This window comes from Sus scrofa, chromosome 1 (assembly GCF_054392235.1).
Source record: "Sus scrofa isolate SSC_HxYL_T2T_F1_AM1 chromosome 1, Sscrofa_HxYL_maternal_Yorkshire_Landrace_v2.0, whole genome shotgun sequence".
Lineage (NCBI taxonomy): Eukaryota > Metazoa > Chordata > Mammalia > Artiodactyla > Suidae > Sus > Sus scrofa.
Genome location: NC_139383.1, coordinates 260,227,677 through 260,248,847, shown reverse-complemented (window position 1 = coordinate 260,248,847; position 21,171 = coordinate 260,227,677). Strand labels below are relative to the sequence as shown.

Sequence of the window (21,171 nt, the reverse complement as noted above, 5' to 3'; positions counted from 1 at the left end):
AAAATTACATGTCAACATTGAAATTTTTTGCAATTGAGAGTGAAGTGAAATGGCATATTATAAAAATTTATGTGTTCTATGGTTGAAATTATGTAAACTAAAGCTAGGAATGGGGTTGCAGTAAAAATAAATTTTTTTGATGGAATGTTGGGATTAGAAAAAATTCTTTGTGAAAATTTCCTTTAATGTTACTGCTTTTACAATAAAAATGTAAAGGCTTTGAGAATCTAAATTTGCTCCATCACTAAGTACAATTGGTGTGTCCTAACAGTTCACAATGAAGGAAGATACAAGCTATAAACAAACTTTATTAACCTAATAATATCTGAATGAATAAAATTAATGTTCATTCCTGCAGCTAAATGTGTCCCGTGAATATGACTGAAAATTATTGTCAAATTCAAAACTATATCCGGGTGGATCTGACTCAAAACATAGGCCATGCGACATTCATTACCTTCTGTCGGAGAGGTCTTGGTGTGGCATCTCATAGGACCAGGCAGTCATAGTCTAGGGTTGCTAAACTGTGGACAGAGAAGGCAAATAATTTATAGACACTGATTATGATGGGACTTTTTCCTGCAGGGACATCTCTGTATAGAAAACTGATGATAAGTTTGAGCAAAGGCTTATGCATTTAATGATAGAAAAAGAGTTGTGCCAGCAACACCTGGGCTATTGGTAAATTACCTAATAATTAAAATATCATACACATCAAAAATGTTTCTATACTATAATTAAAAATTAAAATGTTTCCATGCCTTTATAATTGTATTATGTATGCTAAAATATGGGCAATTATGAAGAAATGAAATATTTTGTTCCTCATGTAGTTTCTCTAATTTACGGGAAGATAGATGAACCTGGTACTTTTCCAACTACCCCATCTCACCCACCTGCCAAGGAGTAACAAGTGACTCTTTTACAAAAGGCACTAACGTAAGTTTGGTGGAAAATGCCAACCCTTACAGACGCCCATCACATATAGGAGTCTGGCCCTTGCCATTGAAATCAAACAGCCTAAATTCTGTTTGCTAGGGGCTGTCTGGTATATTTTCACAACTTCCTATCCAGCAGTGTTCACCCACTGGTCCAAGCCTACCATGTGACTCCATTCCCAGAAGCCTCACCTTAGGTTCTCTCCCTCACAAAGCCTCTTTTATTGTCATTACTGATCATGTACTGATCATTTGCAAGTCCTGTAGGATCTTTATGAACCTTTCAGAAAATGAGATTATGTACCAAACCAACAGAAACATTTGCATTCCCATTCCTCCTGTAAGTGGTGAATAACAATGATTCTTAAAATATAGAAAATGAATATGATTAAAATATAGATATCTGGAGATAAATTTTTGCTGGAAGAAAGTCTCTTGAAAGAAGACCCCAATGTGTGTAGAGAAGCTTACAACACTAGAACAGCTATTCCCTTTTAGTTGCTATCCAAGTTAAGGCATCTTGAAACTATTTTTAAGGGATAATTTCACTTCACAATCAAAATTTAGCACTGAAAAACCTCTAAACAAACAGCTGAGATGAAATCACAGCAATCTGTTTACCAGAGAAGGATTTTAAGTCAGCTGTGAAGTAGAAGTGGACACATCATGATGAACAGGAGTGGGGTTCTTCCAGCACTGTTTAGAGGTGTTACCAGACAAGACACACTACCCCTTCATCCTTGCACTGCTCTCTTTCCCCTCTTTTGATATCTGTCTGACACACCAGTTTGACTTGGAATACTTAGCTTAACTCTAGTTAGAGAACACTTGAGTCCCTCTGTTTTCTTTCCCAAGGCCACACATCTATGAAGAGGCTGGGTCAACTCTGATTCCCAAATCCATGATTTTTAAGCTCTGTGCTTTACTGCCTCCTGTTTCTATTGTGAATATTTTTCCTGTGGATTTATATGTAAGTCTCATCATCTCTGTTCTCTAGGAAATGGGAAGCATATTCCAAGTGCCTGTGGAAAGGAGTGATCAGGACCCTCTGTCAGCATAATTTATCTCTCTCCCCTACTCCTAATGAAAATGAAAATATAAACATAAAATAATGGTCTGTGTCACTAAATGTGATATTAAAATTAAACTAGTGGCTCTCAAACAGTCTCTTGTAGTTGTCACCTGGAGTTTCCTTCCCTGGAAGACAGTCTCCGGGGTGGGATCTCAGCCCACAATCTCTTTGCACTTCTACTTGGCCTTTTCCAGAAAGGCCACCCCGCCTCTTTCTGCCAAAACTCCTCCCTGATACCAAAGCAGAATTTTGGTATCACTTGATTCAGAAGGTTCACCGTGTTTCTTAAAACTCATGTCTTTAATATACTCTAGATTTGGCTTTGGATTGCCATTCCCTAGGTATGCCACATTGGGTAAAATATGTAACCTCTGTGAGATTGTGTCCTCACTTGTGAAGTTAGGGCAACACCTCTCATAGAGGATTGGTTAGAGCCTAAATGAGATAATAAACCATAGTAGATACAGAGGGTTTATGTACTTGACTAACTTGACCTAGGCCTTGAAGTCAGTAGGTGAGGGACCCAGGATTTGAACCCAAACAATCTGACTGTTGAGCTTGCGACATGGTAAGGGTTATAATGGAATAGCATAGGAAGGACCCCAGCCAAGAAGTAAGGGGCTAAGGAAAGCTTTTCTAGGGTGATCATATCAAAGCTAGAAACTGTAAGAATTAACCAAAGAAAATGGGGTGAAGTGATGGTGGGAAGGCAGGATATTGGGTGGTGAGGGTAGGGTGGGAGAAAAAGTTCTAGGCAGAAGGAACATTATGTACAAAGACCAGCAGACAAGAGAGCATAGCACATTTGGCTTGATTAGGCATACCTACATGGGTGAGTAAACAATATGATAGAAACACTGCTATGCAAGTGCCTTCCGTGCCAGGGTTACTGCTTTTACAACTCTCCTCTTTCTAAAGCTTAAAAAATTTTTTTTTTGGTTGGGAGTTCCCGTTGTGGCACAGTGGTTAATGAATCCGACTAGGAATCATGAGGTTGCGGGTTCAATCCCTGGCCTTGCTCAGTGGGTTAAGGATCCCGAGTTGCCGTGAGCTGTGGTGTGGGTCGCAGACGAGGCTTGGATCCCACATTGCTGTGGCTCTGGTGTAGGCCGGCGGCTACAGCTCCGACTGGATCCCTAATCTGGGAACCTCCATATGCCACAAGAGCGGCCCAAGAAATAGCGAAAAGACAAAAAAATTTTTTTTTGGCATAGAGCTTCTGGGCTTATGGCCCATGGCCAGTGTTTCTGCTTTCGTTTGCCTGTGTGCTCTTTGCAATTCCAGTGCAATTATAAGCTTCCCGAGGGCAGGATCCAGCCTTTGGATTTAGTTTCTTCACCAGAACAGAGCATATGCCAGTATTTCTAAACATACTGGTATAAATTTATCCATGAATGACTTAGTAAAGCTACCTGCTTGCTTTTGTTTGTTTGTTTGCTTTGCTCTTTAGGGCTGCACCCACAGCATGTGGAAGTTCCCAGGCTAGGAGTCCAGTCGGAGCTACAGCTGCCGACCTATGCCACAGCCACAGCAACATGTGCGGGATCTGAGCCACATCTGGGGCCCACACCACAGCTCACAGCAACGCCAGACCCCCGATCCACTGAGTGAGGCCAGGAATCGAACCTGCATCCTCATGGATACTAGTCAGGTTCATTTCCATTGCACCACAATGGGAACTCCTATCCTGTTTGTTTTTGTCTTTGGGGAACACCAATGCCGCATGGTTTGTGTCTATAGTCAGTACAGGCATGGGCTCATGAAGCAGACAACTGACAGAAACTGCCCAGAGTCGGCACATTCAGAGGAGAGGATTTGCTTTCCACTGGGATGGCAGGCACTGTTATTCTGGGCCAGTGTAAATAATGACTGTAAATGAAGCTCTGTCATGAAGCTGATTGTTGAAGCCTCCAGAGAAGTGATTATTGTCTTTTCCTCACTAGAATCAGGACCCTCAGCATGGCATGATGTGACCATTTTCCTGTTCATATCCAGAAATGTGACCTTAGGCACTTTTTTTTTTTCTAAGAGAACACATTTGGGTTAATTATTTTGCTATTATCAGTAGGTATCAATTTTATCATTGTAATTTTTTCATAATAGAAAGGTCTTTTTTTTCCCCACTATGAAAGATCATAACAAAATGGGTAAATGGCAGCAGTCTCAGAAGAGATAGTGCCAGCCCAAAATCAAGACATAAACACTAAGTTAGGAGGCTTTCTGAGGTGACCCTGCTTGTTGCTTTCATTTATTGAGTTTTTGGTTTTGTAGTAAATATGCATGAACAATGTCATGATGCTATATTTTTGGAGATGTTCTTAAAAGGCCCTTTCCTTTGCTCTTGAATGAAGAATAGTTATAATTTTGTGGTACTGGTGGTAATCATTTGCATGTCTTAAATTTTTTTTTTTTACTTTTTATTTGGAATGATTTCAAACTTACAAAAACAGAGCAAGTAATATTCTTATAGCCTATAACAAGGTTTATCTATTGTTAACATTTTGCATTGTTTTATCTGTCCATATAAATTTTTTTCTGAACAAATCGAAAGTAAGTTGCATGTTATATTCATTTACCCTTAAATGCTTCACTGTCCATTTCCTAGGAACACAGATATCCTTTTCTATGACTACAGTACAGTGATCAACCTTAGTAAGTTTAACTGTGACGCACATTTTTTCCAGTTTAGGGTCTATATTTCAGTGATCTGTTAACCCAATTAGCATTTCCTCCTCTAGTACAGTCTTGTCTAGTCATGAATGTAGTTGTCTCCTTTCATCAGAAACAGCTGGTCAGCCTTTCTTTGCCTTTTACAACACTAATATTTTTTGAGATTATAATTTCTTCTCCATTTTTAAATTAAAATATTCCTTATTTGGTGTGCATTCCATTCCTCCCCCCCCCCCCCCCCGCTTGAATCAGTTTATTCATTCTCTACTGGATATGTGACTTTTTTTTTTTTTCTTTTTATGGCACACATGGCATCTGGAAGTTCCAGGGCTAGGGGTTGAATTGGAGCTGCACCTTTAGGCCTATGCCACAGCCATGGCCACGGCCACACCAGATCCTAGCCACTTCTACCACCTATACTGCAGCTTGCGGCAACCCCAGATCCTTAACCCACTGAATGAGGCCAGTGATCATACCTGCATCCTCACAGAGACTACCTTGGGAACTGATCCACAGTGGGAACTCCCTGGATGTGTGACTTTTAAAAGAGACTGGATCACATGTATACTAATGGGCCACTTAGTCCCAAATAAGATCTTTGTGAGCTGTATGTCACAAGCTTGGAGCCTGAGTTATGGGCTCAGCTCTGCAGTGAGTGACACAGTGTGCTATCTTGGGCTAGTGACCTTTCTGGGCCTCAGTTTCCTCATTTACGAAAAGAAGAGATTAGTTAGATGGTCTTTAACCGTCCATGATTTTTTAATGAATATTTGATAACAAATGCTTACGTTCAAAGATAATTAATACCCTTATTAAAAGTGAAAATAGTAATAGCAGCTTTCTTAAGCTGTCTTTGGAAAGCCTGGTCTAGTTTTGAAAGCAAAGCTGAAACTTTAAACTAGAAAAGTCCACTGTATCTTGATTAGTGAGGGGGAAGATTATGCCTTGGCCTGGGTGCAGAATGCAGTTTATCTCATGCAGATAAACTGACACATTAACACCAAGGTTTCAAGATGCTCACATATTTCAAAACGTATACCTAGGATCTAAAGCCTTCTCTCTGGCTGATAACAAGATTCCTGTAATAACGTGCATTTAGGGTATTTTCCCAATACCCAAAGGCACGCATGACTTTAAAGAACACATGTGCATTTCATTGCAGTAACCCACTTTTGTGCTTAATTAAATTCCTTTTGGCAGAAGGGGCATTTTGTATTTGATACACTATTATCGCATCACATTACCAATGCGTCTCCCTGGCTCCTGCCCCAGACATCCCTGATATAAAGCACTCTGCAGCAGAGAGGAGGAGTCTGTGGAGCTGCCCGAAGGCAGGCTGAGCATTTTCTGGGGCAGCCCCCAAGGACCTAGAAAGAGGAACGTGAGAGCTCACAAGAGGCGCAGGCTCATGGTGCCTTGGAAGGCTGTTCAAGTACCCCTTGTCCAATTGTGGAGCTGCTTTGTCAGTATTTGCAAGTAGCAAGAGACCCTTTCCCACATTTGTGCTTGGACTTTCAGACATTTGTCTTGGCAGCAGTGTTCACACAGGGCTGTAGACTTGTGTGGCAGTTTCCAAAGCATGTGTATTTATATTTCATGGGAGGCAGCCTGGAGGAAGGAAGCCAGCAGGGAGCAACTTTGAAGATAGAGAACCTGTGTACAAAATCTGACTTTAGCACTTCCCACTAACATGACCTAAAGCCTGTTACTTAGTTTTCTGAGTCTCCTTTGCCTGCAAAATGGGCTTTCTAGTTCCTGCTGTTGTTGTAAGGATTCAAGAAGACAGAGGGATGTAAGCTGCCTGCCTGGAACATAATTGGTACTCTCTCTCTCTCTATTTATATATATATATATATGTTTCTTTTTTTCCTTTCTTTTGAAGTAGATAGGCAAGGAAGTATTGCCAATCCTGTTTAATGTAGGAGAAAGTGGAGGCTTATAGAATTTTAAGGTCAATTAACTGTTAAGGTTCAGTATGGATTTGCCCTTGTGATTTCTGACTAGCCCATTAATGTTTATCTCCTTTGCAAAACTGTCCCTTGGAAGGTGATTACATCACTAAGCCAGATTCAGTAAGGCTTGTGGCAACTTGGTTGTTTAAAAAAAAATCAACTTAAATATTTTGTAATCATTTTAAATTTACAGAAAATTTGCAAAAAATGACACAGAAAGTACCCGTAAACTCCTAATCCAGTTTCCCTGATTGTTAATGTCTTACATCACTGTGGTACACTTGTCACAACTAAGAAACCAACGTTGCTATTAACCATTTATTGCTATATTGCTATTAAGTAAGCTCTACACTTTATTTGGATTTCACTAGCTTTTCCCTAATGTCCTTGTTCTTCCCCCAGGATTCCATGTAGTATTTAATTGCCATTCTTCTTAGCCTCCTCTAGTATAAGGCAGCTTTTCAGACTTTTGTTATTTTTGATGGCCTTGGTGGTTTAAGGAGTTCTGGTTAGGTAGAATGCCCCTCATTTGAGTGTAACTGAGATTTTGCTCATGGTTGGACAGGTGTTATGGGTTTTTGAGAGGAAATGTTTTCTGCTCCGAAAACATTTTTTTTTTTTTTATTGCTCATCTTTATCACCCTCAACTGAGATGAGTCTTGTGATTTTCCTCTTACCAAGCACAGAGCCCAATTCTAAGGTCAACCCCTTTGTGACCAGCCCTGGTTTGCTCAAATGATTCTTCTGCTATTTAATTACATCTCTGTGTTGACTCTCCACTTGTTTTGCATACATTTAGTTATCAGATTGCTCCTGGTGAGATATTCAGTGATAGTTACCTTGTTGACATATCAAAAAGTGACTCAAGTAAAATTTATGAATTATTTATAGGATTTAAAAGTAAGTTCCATTTTCCATCAGGTTCAGATATTCCCTTCTCTGCGTAGCCTTCCTTGGTCCTTCTTTTTCTTTTTTCTTCCTACTTTAGAACTTTCTGGTAATGTCTTTATTATAGTGTCTATAGGATGTTTTCCTAGGTTAAAGTCTATATGCATATAATAACTACCTGTTCATTTGGCATGTCTTATCATCCAGATGTATCATAAACCCATCTCAGATATTATGTCAGCTTTTGATCAGTGTGTACATTTAAATTTGTTTCAACTGAGAATAAATACTGCTTTGGAAAAGCGGTACAGAAAAAAAATCAAGCAGCATCAAAGTGTAATTTTATGTTGGTTGAAACACATTTAGCTGTGTGCCTGCCTTATGAGTGTATGTATAAAAGAGGAAAGTTAGAATGTAAAAATTCTCAAGGAGTGCTAAAGAGTGAGCAGGTGAAAGACCTAGTAACCCTAGGTGCAATTCAGTTCCAACTGGGTACCATCAAAGTTGTCACAAAAATGTATTTGTGTAAAATGTCTACAAATTAGTGTGGGTAATCATTGTCCTAATGAAGGCCAAGTTTCTTAAGAACAGACTGAATAATCTACTTTTGCATTCCTCATAGCATTTAGCCCAGGGTTTTAAACAGAGTAAATGTTCATTTGATGAATATTTTTTTAGACTCATTATTTGGCCAGGCACTGTGCTAATTTCTAGGGTGATAAGGCATGGTCTCCTGATTTGAAGACCTCACAGTCCAGTGGAGTAGATGGATAAGGGGACAGATAACAGATTTCAGTGTGATCAGTGCTGTAATGAAAGAGGCATGGCTAGCTCTACCTGGAAGGGCCTCCATGATTTCCAGGGTATGGGGCATCTGTAGTGGGTCTTGAAGTATAATTAGGAGATCATGAGGCAGAAAAAAAGACACAAGAGTAGTATTTGCAAAGTAGCAGAGTGTCTTGTTGAGAAATAATGTGTTCAGTGTTGTTGGAGAAGAGACAATGTGGTGTGAAGTAGAGGACATTAGGCTGGTAGGTTGGTTCAGATTTTCAAGCACCTACCTACCATGTTGATGAGTTGGTACTTCATTTTGTAAGTTTTAAAGTAATATTCAAAGGTTCTAAGAGGAGTGAAAGGATGAGATTTATTCTAGAAATATCACTCTGAGATGATGCCAGGGAGGTAGGAGGGAAGCAGGGAAACTATTTAGGAGACTCTTGCAGTGGTGCACCCAAGACGTGCGGTGGGTGTGAATTTACCACCATTAACCAATGTCTGCTACATCTACTTACTGTTTCATTTGCTTGCTAAAACACTTAGCTCATCATAAATATCATCAAACTCTATAGTCTTGAATGAAAAATAATCCCACTTTCTTAGACTGATACAGAAGCAATTAATAGAGGACAAGAGGAAAGTGTCTTCTTGAGATGCAAACAGAGGAGTACACAGGAAATGAAGGAGATAGTGTGTGATGCCCACCTCAGGAATCCAGACTGCAGCCCTCCGGAACAGCAAGAACTGGTGCCCCTCAGAAGCACAGGTTTATATTTGCATTTCCCCTTCTTTTGCTTCCTGATCCCATTCCTCTTGTTGATTCTGCTGTCTGCAACATGCATGGATGCAAAGAGCTAACCTGAGGAATTATTTAATAATGCAGTCATGCTTTTAGCAATCTACATTAACCTTATTTGACAAGCCGTCAAGGTACAGGGACAAAGATCATTATATTACAGATTTCAATGTTAAATCCTGTCATAAACTCTTCAGCTATACTTCACAGAAAGAAAACTGTATTTGGTGAATAATGGAGTCAAGTTAAAACAAGAAAAAGAGCATGTTCTGTTCTTTGGTACATGTTCCTCTGCCAAGTATAAATGTTACAGAGTTTTCAGGGCCATACAGAAGATTAGGGGCTTAAAGGGCCAAGAGCTGCACACAAGGCTACCCAGGGCACACAAAATTCATGGAGTTGATGGGTATGGTAGGTGATTGTGAAACATAATTTAAATAACATTTGAAATTAGCTCTTTGAGGTTGAACAACTTTATGGCTGATGATTTCCTGTCCTCTCTATATGTGGCAGTGATAGAAACAAGCAAGAGACATCAAAGCAAAGCAGAGAGGTCCCTGACTGAGGTGGGACACTGAGTTCAGGTCCAGCCTCCAACCCTAACCCCTGTGAGACCTTAGCAGAGTCACTTTAGCTATCTGGGGGTTATTTTCTTCCACAGTAAAATGAGAGGGTTGGATTAGATCATCTCTAAATTCCCTTTTGCTCTGACAAACCTCTCACTCCATGATATCTAATCTGTGAAAGGTTACTGACAGCCAGGGATGTAGTAGTGAGGGTCCTGGGTTTTTCTCCTGAAACAGGAGTGATGCCACCTACCTCACAAAGATGGCTTGAGGATCACATTTACAATGAGATTATGAATGTGATTAGCACCAAACCTGTCAAATAGTGATTCTCAGTAAATGCAAGTGTCCTTTCTTTGGTCTCCCATCAATTAAAAATACTTATTGAGCAAATGCTATGTACCAGGAATGTATTCTAGGAACTGGATACATCATAGTGAATAAAATAGATGAATTTGCTGCCTCTGTGGAGCTTTTAGTAAACAGACTGGTGAGTAAACACCAACACAGCATTTCTTCCCATCCTTCCTCCCTGGCTCCTTCTTCTACCGCACTCTTTAACCTGTTTGCTCTCAGCATCTGGTGCAGAACTTGATTGGCTATAATCTAGCCCCAAGAGCGATACATCTGAGGTCAAGACTTGTGTGTGATGCTCAGTGTTTTCACTTGATGGCCAAGGCTTGGGAAAAGGTGTGGACAAATGAGCATGAATTTTGGCAAGAGTAGGAACAGGGTTAACCCAAGTAAGTGATTCTGGGACTGTAGGATTCCTGCACCCAAGACTGTTGACAACATTATACTTGTTAGTTCTTTAGATGAAACACCTGGAAAGCCATAAACATTTATGACTCTACAATCAGCCTACATTTACTCAACGTCACCTGGGGCAGGCTGAGCAAGGCGTTGGTTTCACAGCAGTAAATAATAATTTCTTCCTTTAGGAGCTCACGTTTTCCTGACGGAGGCAAACATGAGTCTCAAAATACTGTACTAGGTGCTTTTAAAGTGTGGAAACCCAAGAAGCCGCACGATGCAAAGCAAAATATTTTGATCTCATTATTTCGACATCGAAATTTTAATCCTGCCGTGGTAAAATTAAAAGTTCTTCTGAAATTAAACAACCTCTAAAACCATTCATTTTATTTGCAGGTAATGAAATCACAACTAAATATTGCAGGTGGAGATAGTGAACATAAAGTAATATTGATAACAAATATGTGTCAAGTTAAATTTATTAATTAAAATTGGGTAAAATATTACATTACTTTAAACAGATTTTCGTCTGCAAAATTTTTTCAGATTTTTCAAAAATGGACTCAGTAGAAATAATCTCAACATCAGGAAATCACAGTGCAGAATGTATAATTTGAAATTTTTAACACCGTAAAAAGACCTGACAAATTAAAAAATGTCTTTATTGTGATGTAAATGGAAAAGACCATGTGGACCCAATTTAAGTAAATAGTAAAATACAGAAATCCACGTAGTTTTACCCTGCTATAAAGATTATTGATCAAGGAATTCAAATGGTATAGTGATTTGCTTATTCTGCAAAACATCTTGGAGGAAAATTAATCCATGTTGAAGTCCCCTAAAAGTGTACTTTGCGTGTTACAGAGCAGAGTAAAAAGATAATAAGTCTAGAGGGGCACAATAGGAAATATCTAGCACATGTGTTGTCTCTCTAATAAGTCAATAAAATTGACAAAAGATTTTTGTGCACACTTTTTTATCCAGTTCATTTTTGTACACCCCCGAGCAATGAATGGCACATTGCAAAGTGTGGTTACTTGGTAAAAGTTTGCTGAGTGAGGGAAGAATAAATAAACAAACAAAAATGGCAAGGGCAGTGTACCACTGACCTTCAAAGTATCACTAATCCATCTTCGGACAATACTACCTCCTTATTACTTTATACTTTAATAATCTCTCTTTATGGTTATCACTTCTATCAGAGGCTGATTTTCTGAAGGGCAGGGACCTTGTTTTTTATGCATGTTTATATTCAGTGCCTGTAATTTAGCAGGCATTCAGAGAATGTTTGCTAAGTAAATGAATGACTGAATTTTATATTAAGGGTCCAGTTACTTAATCTAAGAAAGCTGAGATATTTCCCTCAGTTCATTTTCATCATAGTAGAGATTCAGATGAGAGCCAAGGGCGCATGTTTTGGGGGCGTCCAACCCCTGTTAGAATCAAATCTGATTAGGAGATAGACTTTGTAAAGGTGACACCTTCACCATTTAAAGGAAAATATGAAATAAGAGGATGTCTACCAAGGGCCCTCCCAGAGCTGGTTTCTGCTCCACTGTTTCCCTAGAGACCCCTGGCTCAGTTTGCTCTCTTCTTAGCACAGCTTTTGGCCTCAGCCTTGACAGCAGCTTGGAGGCAGATAGGGACATTATTTCATGAAGTAATTTAGATATGATTTTTTAAAAAATCTCATCTTGGCACAAACTCTACAAGAGCTTGAGTTTAACCTGTTATTAGGACATTGCAGGGAATAGTAAATAAGTTGCAAAATGGAAAACTCAGAAGCTTCAGAAGAAAGAATCGAAATTGGAAGTTGCATACAAGCCACTCAATGTAAAAGGCACTCAAAAGAGTGAGGAACATTAGTTAGTATAAAGTTCTTATTTTTGCATATAATTACAGGAAAAACACTTGAAGAATTTCTTACTTGTTCTAATTTTCAAACAGGTTAGATTCTTTGAATTTTACTTCTATAGATAGGGTCTTTAGGCAAGGATGCTTGGAAATGCTTGATATTAGGCCAGCGTCTGATCACCGTTTATAAGATCATTCTCAGAGATCCACTTCTTTATCTAAACTGATCTGACCACTGAAGCTAGTGCTTTGTTGTAACACAGATGAAATGTATGTATTTGGGCAAGTTATTAAACTTCTCTAAGCCTGTTTCCTCCTCTGTAAATTCGGGAAGAAAAGCATGTAAAGCCTACTGCACAGGGCCAGGCACAAAGAAAATGCCCCACACTATATTTCGAAAAACTGAGGCTCAGAGGTGGGAAGTGACTAACTCCAGGTCTCAAGCATACTCATGTCTGCTTTCTAGTCCAACATCCTTTTTATGTTTGTTGTTTTTATTGAGGTGAAATTCACATGTCAAAAAATTAACCATTTTAATTGAACAATTTAGTGGCATTTAGCACATTCACAGTGTTGTGCAACCACTCTATCTAGTTTCAAAACATTTCCATCAGTCCAAAGTAAAACCCCATGCCCATTAAGCATTCTCTCCTCTGGGCCAGCCCTGGCAACTATCAATCTGTGGTGTCTCTACAGAGTTATCTATTCTGGGAATTTCATGAAAATGAAGTCATACATCATGTGACCTGTAGTGTCTGTTGTCTTTTACTTAGCATAATGTTTTGAAGATATCTTTTAAAAAAAAATCTGACAATCTATTAAAAAAATTTTAAGGTAAAATTCACATACAATCATGTACAGATGTTAAGAATAGAGCCTAAAGAGTTTTTTAAAAAATGTAGCTTTTTGATTCTGGGCAGTGGAGAGCGCAGCGTGAGCATCAGGCTAGCCAGCAGCCCGAGTGCCTCCTTGGAGCCTGTTGCCGCTGCCTCCCGGAGTCTCTTCGTGTCCTCGGGCAGCCGCAGGGACCCACGGTCCACAGCATGCCCTCCTTGGCCCTGCTGCAGAGGAAGAGGGAACTCCCACCCAGCCTGAGTCCAAGAAAGGGCCTGAAATGCTGGCCGGAGAGAGGAAAGTGAAGAGAGGGATGAGGAATATGAGGAGGAGCAAGAAGAGAAAGAAAAGTCTGATTAATCATGGAAAGCAAGAGGGAAAAGAAAAAAAGTAGGCTGACAATGCAAGTCTCTTCCTTACAAAGAGAGCCATTTACAATTGCACAAGGAAAGCGGCAGAAATTTTGTGAAATTGAAAGGATACATTTTTTTTTTCTAAGTAAGAAGAAAACAGATGAGCTTAGAAATCTACATAAGCTCTTTATAACAGACCAGGCACAGTGTCCTCTTTAAAGAAGAATGTGTGTCAAGTTCAGTGGCTTTCCATTTGGAAAAAGAAGTATCCAATATAAAAAGAAGGAAGAAATGTTAAAAAAAAAAAAATTAGAAATGCCATGTTAACGAGCATCTGTGAGGTTCTTGGAAAGATCAGGTGTAAATAGTGAACTGGTGAAAAGGATCTTGAATTTCTTAATGCATCCAAAGCCTTCTGGCAAACCATTTCCAAAGTCTGAAAAAACCTCTAGCAAAAGCCACAAAAAAGAACGGAATAATTCTGGAATGGCCAGGAAAGCTAAGCAAACCAAATGTCCTGAAATTCTGTCGGATGAATTCAGCAGTGATAAAGCTGAGAAGAAAAATAAGGGAGAGTCTTCTGATGAGGAAGATAAAGAAATTGAAGAGGAGCCACCTAAAAAGACATCCAAAAAAGAAAAATCCAAACAGAAAGCCACTTCTAAAAGTAAAAAAGCTGTAAAATGTGCTAATGTTAAAAAGGTAGATAGCAGTACCACCAAGAAGAATCAAAACAGTTTCAAAAAAGAAAGCGAATCTGCAGATAGTTCAGATGATGAACCTCTAGTTTAAAAATTGAAGAATCTTCCTACAAAGGAAACAGCAAAGAAGTTCTTGGCCAGTGCTAACTTGGAGGAGGTCCCGATGAAGCAGACTTACAAAGAGGTATATAAAAATTATCCTGCTTATGGCTTAACTGAAAGAAAAGGGTTCATAAAAACAACAGTTAAAGAGCTAATTTCTTAAGAAGACAAAGACAATTGACTCGTACCCATGGATTTAAAGATCTGATTTAAACCATTTAAACCACTATACCTGCAAAAACAATGCATTTCCGTTTCTAAATTCCTTGTAAGCATTGTGTTGGTAGAACTTTGTGCTGACCTTTCTATCTTGAGTGTTACATAATTTGAGTTTGCTGTTTTAAGTTGCATTTCTGTGCAGTTTTTAGTTTAAATTTTTTGCATGGCAGTAATTGTCCCTTGCTTTTATAGTTGTATTTTGTACATTGGATTTCTTTACATAAGGTTATAGATTCTTGAACTGTTGTAGTTTTTAGTGTGTGCTCCATATTAGCTTGAGACATACTTTTCATCAAGGAGAACAGAAACTATTATAACTGGCATTTATGCGTGCAGAAACTATTGCAGTGTTTAGTATATGAAATACTTTGAAAATACATCTGTCAGTGTGAACACTTAGTAGCAGTGTGTTCATCATATTAAAAATATACAAGCTTCAGCTGTCCAGATGACTAAATCGGAACTTTTCTCCTGCATGTGTATATATGTCAAATTGTCAGCATGACGAGACAGATGTTATTCTTTGTATTTTTAAAAACAAATTTGTTGTCCATAAAGTTTTTTTTTTTTACTTCCTCTGTTCAGAGCAATTTTTAAATTCATATAGGTAGGTCTATACAGTTAAAAACTATGAAATGTCAGGGTTTAGCCAGATGGTATGGCGGGGCAGTGAAAGTCAGAATTCAGTGAAGAAATCACCAAAGGAACAGATAGTTCTCTGCTTGGGCTGGAAAGTGTCATCAGTTTGTAGTTGTAGTGTTAACTCTGTGAGAGTGTGTGTAGATAGATACATTTTATATTAAGGATAGACCAAAATCAACACATCAAAACTTCAAAAATTTGGGAAAGATTGGCGTTAGGTACAAGCACATTTAGCTTATAGTAAATGAACTGATTTTTATTGACTGCTTTTGCCCATATAAAATGCTGATATTTACAGGAAACCTGGCCACCTTTATAATTCCTGTGAAAGTCCCCATTGTAAGGCCAGAAGATGATAATATGTAGATAATGTATAGATATGAGTATCTGACAAAGTATTTCTCAAAAGTCATAACAGGAAACAGGATTTTTTTTTTTTTTTTTTTTTTTTTTGTCTTTTTATCGCTGCACCTGTGGCATATGGAGGTTCCCAGGCTAAGAGTAGAATTGGAGCTGTAGCCACCGGCCTGGGTTACAACTACAGCGATGCCAGATTCAAGCCACATCTGTAACCTACACCACAGCTCATGGCAATGCCAGGTTCTTAACCCAGTAAACGAGGCCAAGGATTGAACCTGCGTCATCACAGATACAAGTCAGGTTAGTTTCCACTGAACCACGACGGGAACTCCATACAGGATTATTCTTAATGTTAGGAAAATTAATGTATTCATGGAATCAGGGGTGTTAGGCTTTAAATTTTGGCCAATCAGGATTCTAGGTGATCAGCGTACAGACAGACTACTCCTGAGTGAGACTAATTTTGTCTTTTAAATTGACTAATTTTGTCTTAATCAGTTTATTAAATCCCTGAATTTTAAAATAGAACATGCTGATTATTCAAGAATTAGGCCTTTGATAAACTATTGAGTGTTTAAAATATCTTTGCATCATAGAACAGAAATATATATAAATGATATGTTGATTAATGACTGGTATTTTCACAGGTTTGACTTGTTTCTTGATAAAGTTATTAAGACATTAGAGAAAGGGATGCTTAATACAAATGAATGGAATAAACAACTAATGAGACTTAAGAATTGGCCTTTGGTTTTAAATATTTCTTCCTATAAACTTTGTCAATAAAAATAATAAGTCCAAAAAATGTAAATACTTGTGCAGTTACTACTCAATTAAAATACAGGACATGTCTGTCACATCAGAAATTTCCCCTTTTAGAATGAATTTCATTCTAATTATTTTATGTTTTTGATGCTTTTGTAAGTGGCATTCATTCTAAAGTTTTATTTCTTTTCAGTATATAAAAATATAATTATTTTTATATATTAACCTTATATCCAGTGACCGCAATAAATTCACTTCTTTCTAGTTTTTTTTTTGAGGGGGGCGTGAGGTAGATTCCTTAAAATTTTCTGCATAATAATGCCTTCTACAAAAAAAAATAATTAACTGCTTTTTCCATACTGCAGATTTTTACTTCTTTTTTTTAAATTTTTTTTATTTTTTTTATCATTTATATATATATATATATATATATATATTTCTACCATACAGCATGGTGACCCAGTTACACTTACATGTATACATTCTTTTTTCTCACATTACGTGTTCCATCATAAGTGACTAGACAGAGTTCCTAGTGCTACACAGCAGGATCCCATTGCTAATCCATCCAAAAGGCAACATTCTGCATCTGTTTACCCCAGGCTCCCAGTCCCTCCCCTTCCCCCTTGGCAACCACAAGTCTATTCTCCAAGTCCATGATTTTCTTTTCTGTGGAAAGCTTCCTTTGTGCCAAATATTAGATTCCAAATATAAGTGATATCATATGGTATTTGTCTTTCTCTTTCTGACTTACTTCACTCGGGATGAGTGTCTCTAGTTCCATCCATGTTGCTGCAAATGCCATTATTATTATTATTTTTTTTTATGGCTGAGTAGTATTCTATTGTGTAAATATACCACATCTTCCTAATCCAGTCATCTATCAGTGGACATTTGGGTTGATTCCATGTCTTGGCTATTGTGAATAGTGCTGCAATGAACATGTGGGTGCATGTGTGTTTTTTAAGTAGGGTTTTGTCTGGATATATGCCCAAGAGTGGGATTGCTGAGTCATATGGTAGTTCTATGTATAGTTTTCTAAGGTACCTCCATCCTGTTCTCCATAGTGGTTGTACCAGCTTCCATTCCCACCAACAGTGCAGGAGGGTTCCCTTTTTTCCACACCCCCTCCAGCATTTGTTATTTGTGGACTTATTAATGATGGCCATTTTTTCTTGCCTTATTGCTATGGCCAAGACCTTCAGTGCATGAAACTGGAAGCATAAGAGTGGCCATTCTGCCAAAATGAGTCTGAGAATAATGCTAATCACACTAATGGAATGAGAAAGGAAAACAGAAGCAGAAAAGGAAACAGGGATGGAGGGCTTCAGAGTCAGAAATATCCCATGATGACTCTTATCAGCATGGACAGAAGACAAGCCCTTGCAATGAAATATATTCAAGTCCCTATTCTTGTCTTCTTGGATTCACCCCAGACCATAGCATGACCTAGAGTGGTGGATTTTTGCAGGTTAGCTTGTTTGTTTGTTTGTTTTAGCAATTATTCGGTACTTGGTTTGTCTCTGCTTCCGAAACATGTTGTTTCTAATTATAAAATCATCATGGACACAATATAGGAGTATTTGCTGTTCAGGATTTTTGGTTTCTACCATGTGACATTTTATAAAATGACTTATTGTGGTAGAATCAAATCTACTCAAAGACTAGCAATTTTAATGGAGCTGAAGATCATCTAATTTTTTTGTTTCTAGGATTTTATTTTCTTTAAGCATTAAGATATCCTCAAAAAGTTGAGAGTTTAAAACAAAAAACAAACCAAAAAAAATTTGAGAGTTTACATAGACTTTTCATATAAATTACTTGTTCTTTTTCCTCATAGACACCCAAGTAAGCAAATCCAAGGACCTCCATTTTTCTAGCTGAGGAAACTTAGGCTCAGAAAGACAAATGACCTTCCCAAGATCACTCACAGGATATCTAGCAGAGCTGGGATTTGAATCTAAGTTCACCCTCCAATGTGTGGATACTTTCTTCAGACTTCTGCCTTCTGCAGAGATGATGCAGAGACCTAGCTCTGCATTCAGCTTAATGAAACACTGGGAGTTGGGGATTAGCTAGACTCCCAAACCACATATTGGGGAGTGTTACTCTAATGAAGTATGTGGTGATGCCACACAACGTAAACCATACATATCAGTTGGCTAGTACAAATGGGTAAGAGTCAAATTTTCCCCTCAGCAGAAGAGAAGGGGAAGGTGTTAAAATTTTTTTCTGCTCAATATAGTCCCACCATTCATAAAAGAAGAAAATTAGGAGAGTATCAAGTCAGAAGAGAGATAAAACTTTAGTAATTGATGGTAATAGAGTGACCTTGAGAAAAGGAATGGCCAGTTGGTCGATAGGAGTCTGATAAAGTCTTCATATACTGAAGTTCTAAGACATCTTTTGGGGCGTGGAACCTACATTGAATGGTCAGCATAAGAAATCACGTGCAGTTTCTCAAATATGACCTGCTTTCCTGACCTCACAATTCTTCCTCATTTTTCTCTCTTCATAGATTTCCTTTCCTCCCACTGCCCAGTGATGAACTCCTACCCACTCATCAAGACCCAGGTAAGATTACATGCTCAGTGAAGGCCTCCGTGGGCCCCAAAGAATCCTCTGTTCCTCTTTCCTATGACTTTTCCTGCTACCTAGTCCATATTTCCAGGAAATGAGATACAATCATAACCAAAGTATTTAAAGTATTTGTATATATCTAACCATTTAACTCTAGGGTTCTTGAGGCAAGAGACTATGTCTTATTCATCTCTTCACCCCAGGACCTGCATAAACACTGGCACACAATAGACTATCAAAAGCTTAAGTAGCAAACTGAAAGAACTCACAACATGGGAAATGCTTCTGTTAAACATACCTTATATAACTAGCAAAACCTTATGTACATTTGAATATTGTCTCTAGGTTAGATACACTACTAAATAGAAATTTATGTCAGCATTTAATGAGATTTCTCTGCTTACAGCCATGCTATGGAAAGAGAACATTGCCACTGCTTGTAGAATTTACTGACATCCAAGATTACGTGTTACTTTTGGAATGCATATCCATGAAATGGAAAAGGAATGGCTAGAAATATGGATGGAAATGAACATGTTGATAAAAATATTTAATATCAAAATAATATTTGAATATATGTGTATTCAAATTAATCTAAACACACCACTAAATTACACATTCACCTAGGTAACAGCTTAACAGATTCAGATATAAATCTCAACTGTGCCACCTGTTTCCTCTGTGAGCTCCTGAGCCTTTTTGAACCTTGTTATCTGCCTGTCAAGCAGAAGCATTGTGTATTTTTGGAAAATGTAAACTATTTGTTATTAAAATGATTTTGATGTGAAGAGGCCAGTGAATCCTAAATCAATCCATAGGTTCAACTCAATCCCAATTAAAATTCAAATAGAATTATTTTTAGAATTTGATGCACTATTTCCAACTTCATCTAGAAAAATATAGAGTAGGGTGAGTCTAGAAATTTTGGCAAAGAGGAATGATGAAGGCATACCTACACCAGATGTATGGAAACACATTTTAAAATTAGAGTACCCTAGGGCATTCCCGTTGTGGCGCAGCAGAAATGAATACAGATCTTATCCATGAAGATGCTGGTTCGATCCCTGGCCTTGCTCAGTGGGTCAGGGATCTGGCATTGCTGTGAACTGTGGTGTAGGTAGCAGATGCGCCTCAGATCCTGCGTTGCTGTGGCTGTGGCATAGGCCAGCAGGTGTAGCTCCGATTCAACCTCTAGCCTGGGAACTTCCATATGCCATGGGTGAAGCCCTGAAAAAAAAAGTGGGTACCTCAAGGTGTTGGTACAGGAATAGTGCCAGACATAACAGAGAGTAAACGAGATTTTGGTAAAAATCTGATAAAATCAGATAAAAAATGGGGTTTCCAAATTGGAATGAGAGCAGAGGTTATTGAGGGAAGGGATTGGCACAATTGGCTAGTCATTTAGAAAAATGATATCTAGTGTTTTGTGTGAGGCATGACTCCACATTCCTTATACCAATTAACATTTGAAATTTTCATCAGAATTCTGTAAGTAGGTACTGCAGAATTAAGTAGTACCTCCTCCTTATACCAATGAGGAAATTGAGACACAGTTAAGTTAAATAATTTGTTCAAGGTCATACAACTATTCAGGAGTAGAGATGGAATTTGAACCCAGGCAGTCTGGTTTTTGGGTTTACGCTCTTAACTCTCAATTGGGTTTATGCTCTGGGTTTATACTGTCTCCCAGTCTTATGTCTTTTATCAAAATACATTTCAAATGGATTGAAGTTTAAAAATTTCATTTAGAACTAGAAGAATATATAAGCAAATATTTTATGATTTTGGAATGTAAGGCATTTTTAAATGACAATAAATCAGAAATTATAAAAAATATAATAGATTTGACTACATCTAGAAATTTTAAAAGATCTTAGCATAACCAAACCAAAATAACAAAAATACAAATATAAAAAATTAACCAAACCAACCGAAGAAGAACAGCAACAACAAAAAACAACACAGAAAATTAACACCATCAAATGACAAATTGGAACACAATATAAGTAACATATATAGTCAAGTATTAATAGATGAATGAATAAAGAGTTCAGTGAAGGATTGGTGAAATAACTCCTGTTATATGTAAGTACTTGGGAAATCACTGTTTTTAAAAACAACAGTGTAGGGAGTTCCCATAGTGGCTCAGTGGTTAATGAATCTGACTAGTAACCATGAGGTTGCAGGTTCGATCCCTGGCCTTGCTCAGTGGGTTAAGGATCTGGCATTGCCGTGAGCTGTGGTGTAGGTCTCAGAGGCGACTTGGATCCCGCGTTGCTGTGGCTCTGGAGTAGGCTGGTGGCTACAGATCCAATTGGACCCCTAGCCCCCTAGCCTGGGAACCTCCAT

The 21,171-nt window shown here is 38.2% G+C and overlaps 1 protein-coding gene and 1 pseudogene across 12 annotated transcripts in view; both read left to right on the top strand.

Moving 5' to 3' along the window:
* The window catches only part of LOC100155329 (protein DEK-like), a 118,507-nt pseudogene extending 104,088 nt beyond the window's left edge, over window positions 1-14,419 (top strand).
* The window catches only part of LOC146407135 (uncharacterized), a 975,296-nt gene that overhangs the window by 496,171 nt on the left and 457,954 nt on the right, over window positions 1-21,171 (top strand). For 9 of the 12 annotated variants that reach the window (XR_014825604.1, XR_014825609.1, XR_014825610.1 and 6 more), the window contains one exon: window positions 18,761-18,816. Coding sequence is in view for 4 of the 12 variants with exons in the window: in XM_084992952.1 (XP_084849078.1) it covers window positions 18,761-18,816 (56 nt within the window). In the remaining 8 variants the exon portion in view is untranslated. Of the gene's footprint in view, window positions 1-6,399; window positions 6,500-18,760; window positions 20,740-21,171 lie in introns of those variants that run through there. The other 3 variants (XR_014825608.1, XR_014825612.1, XM_084992958.1) reach the window with 3 other exon arrangements.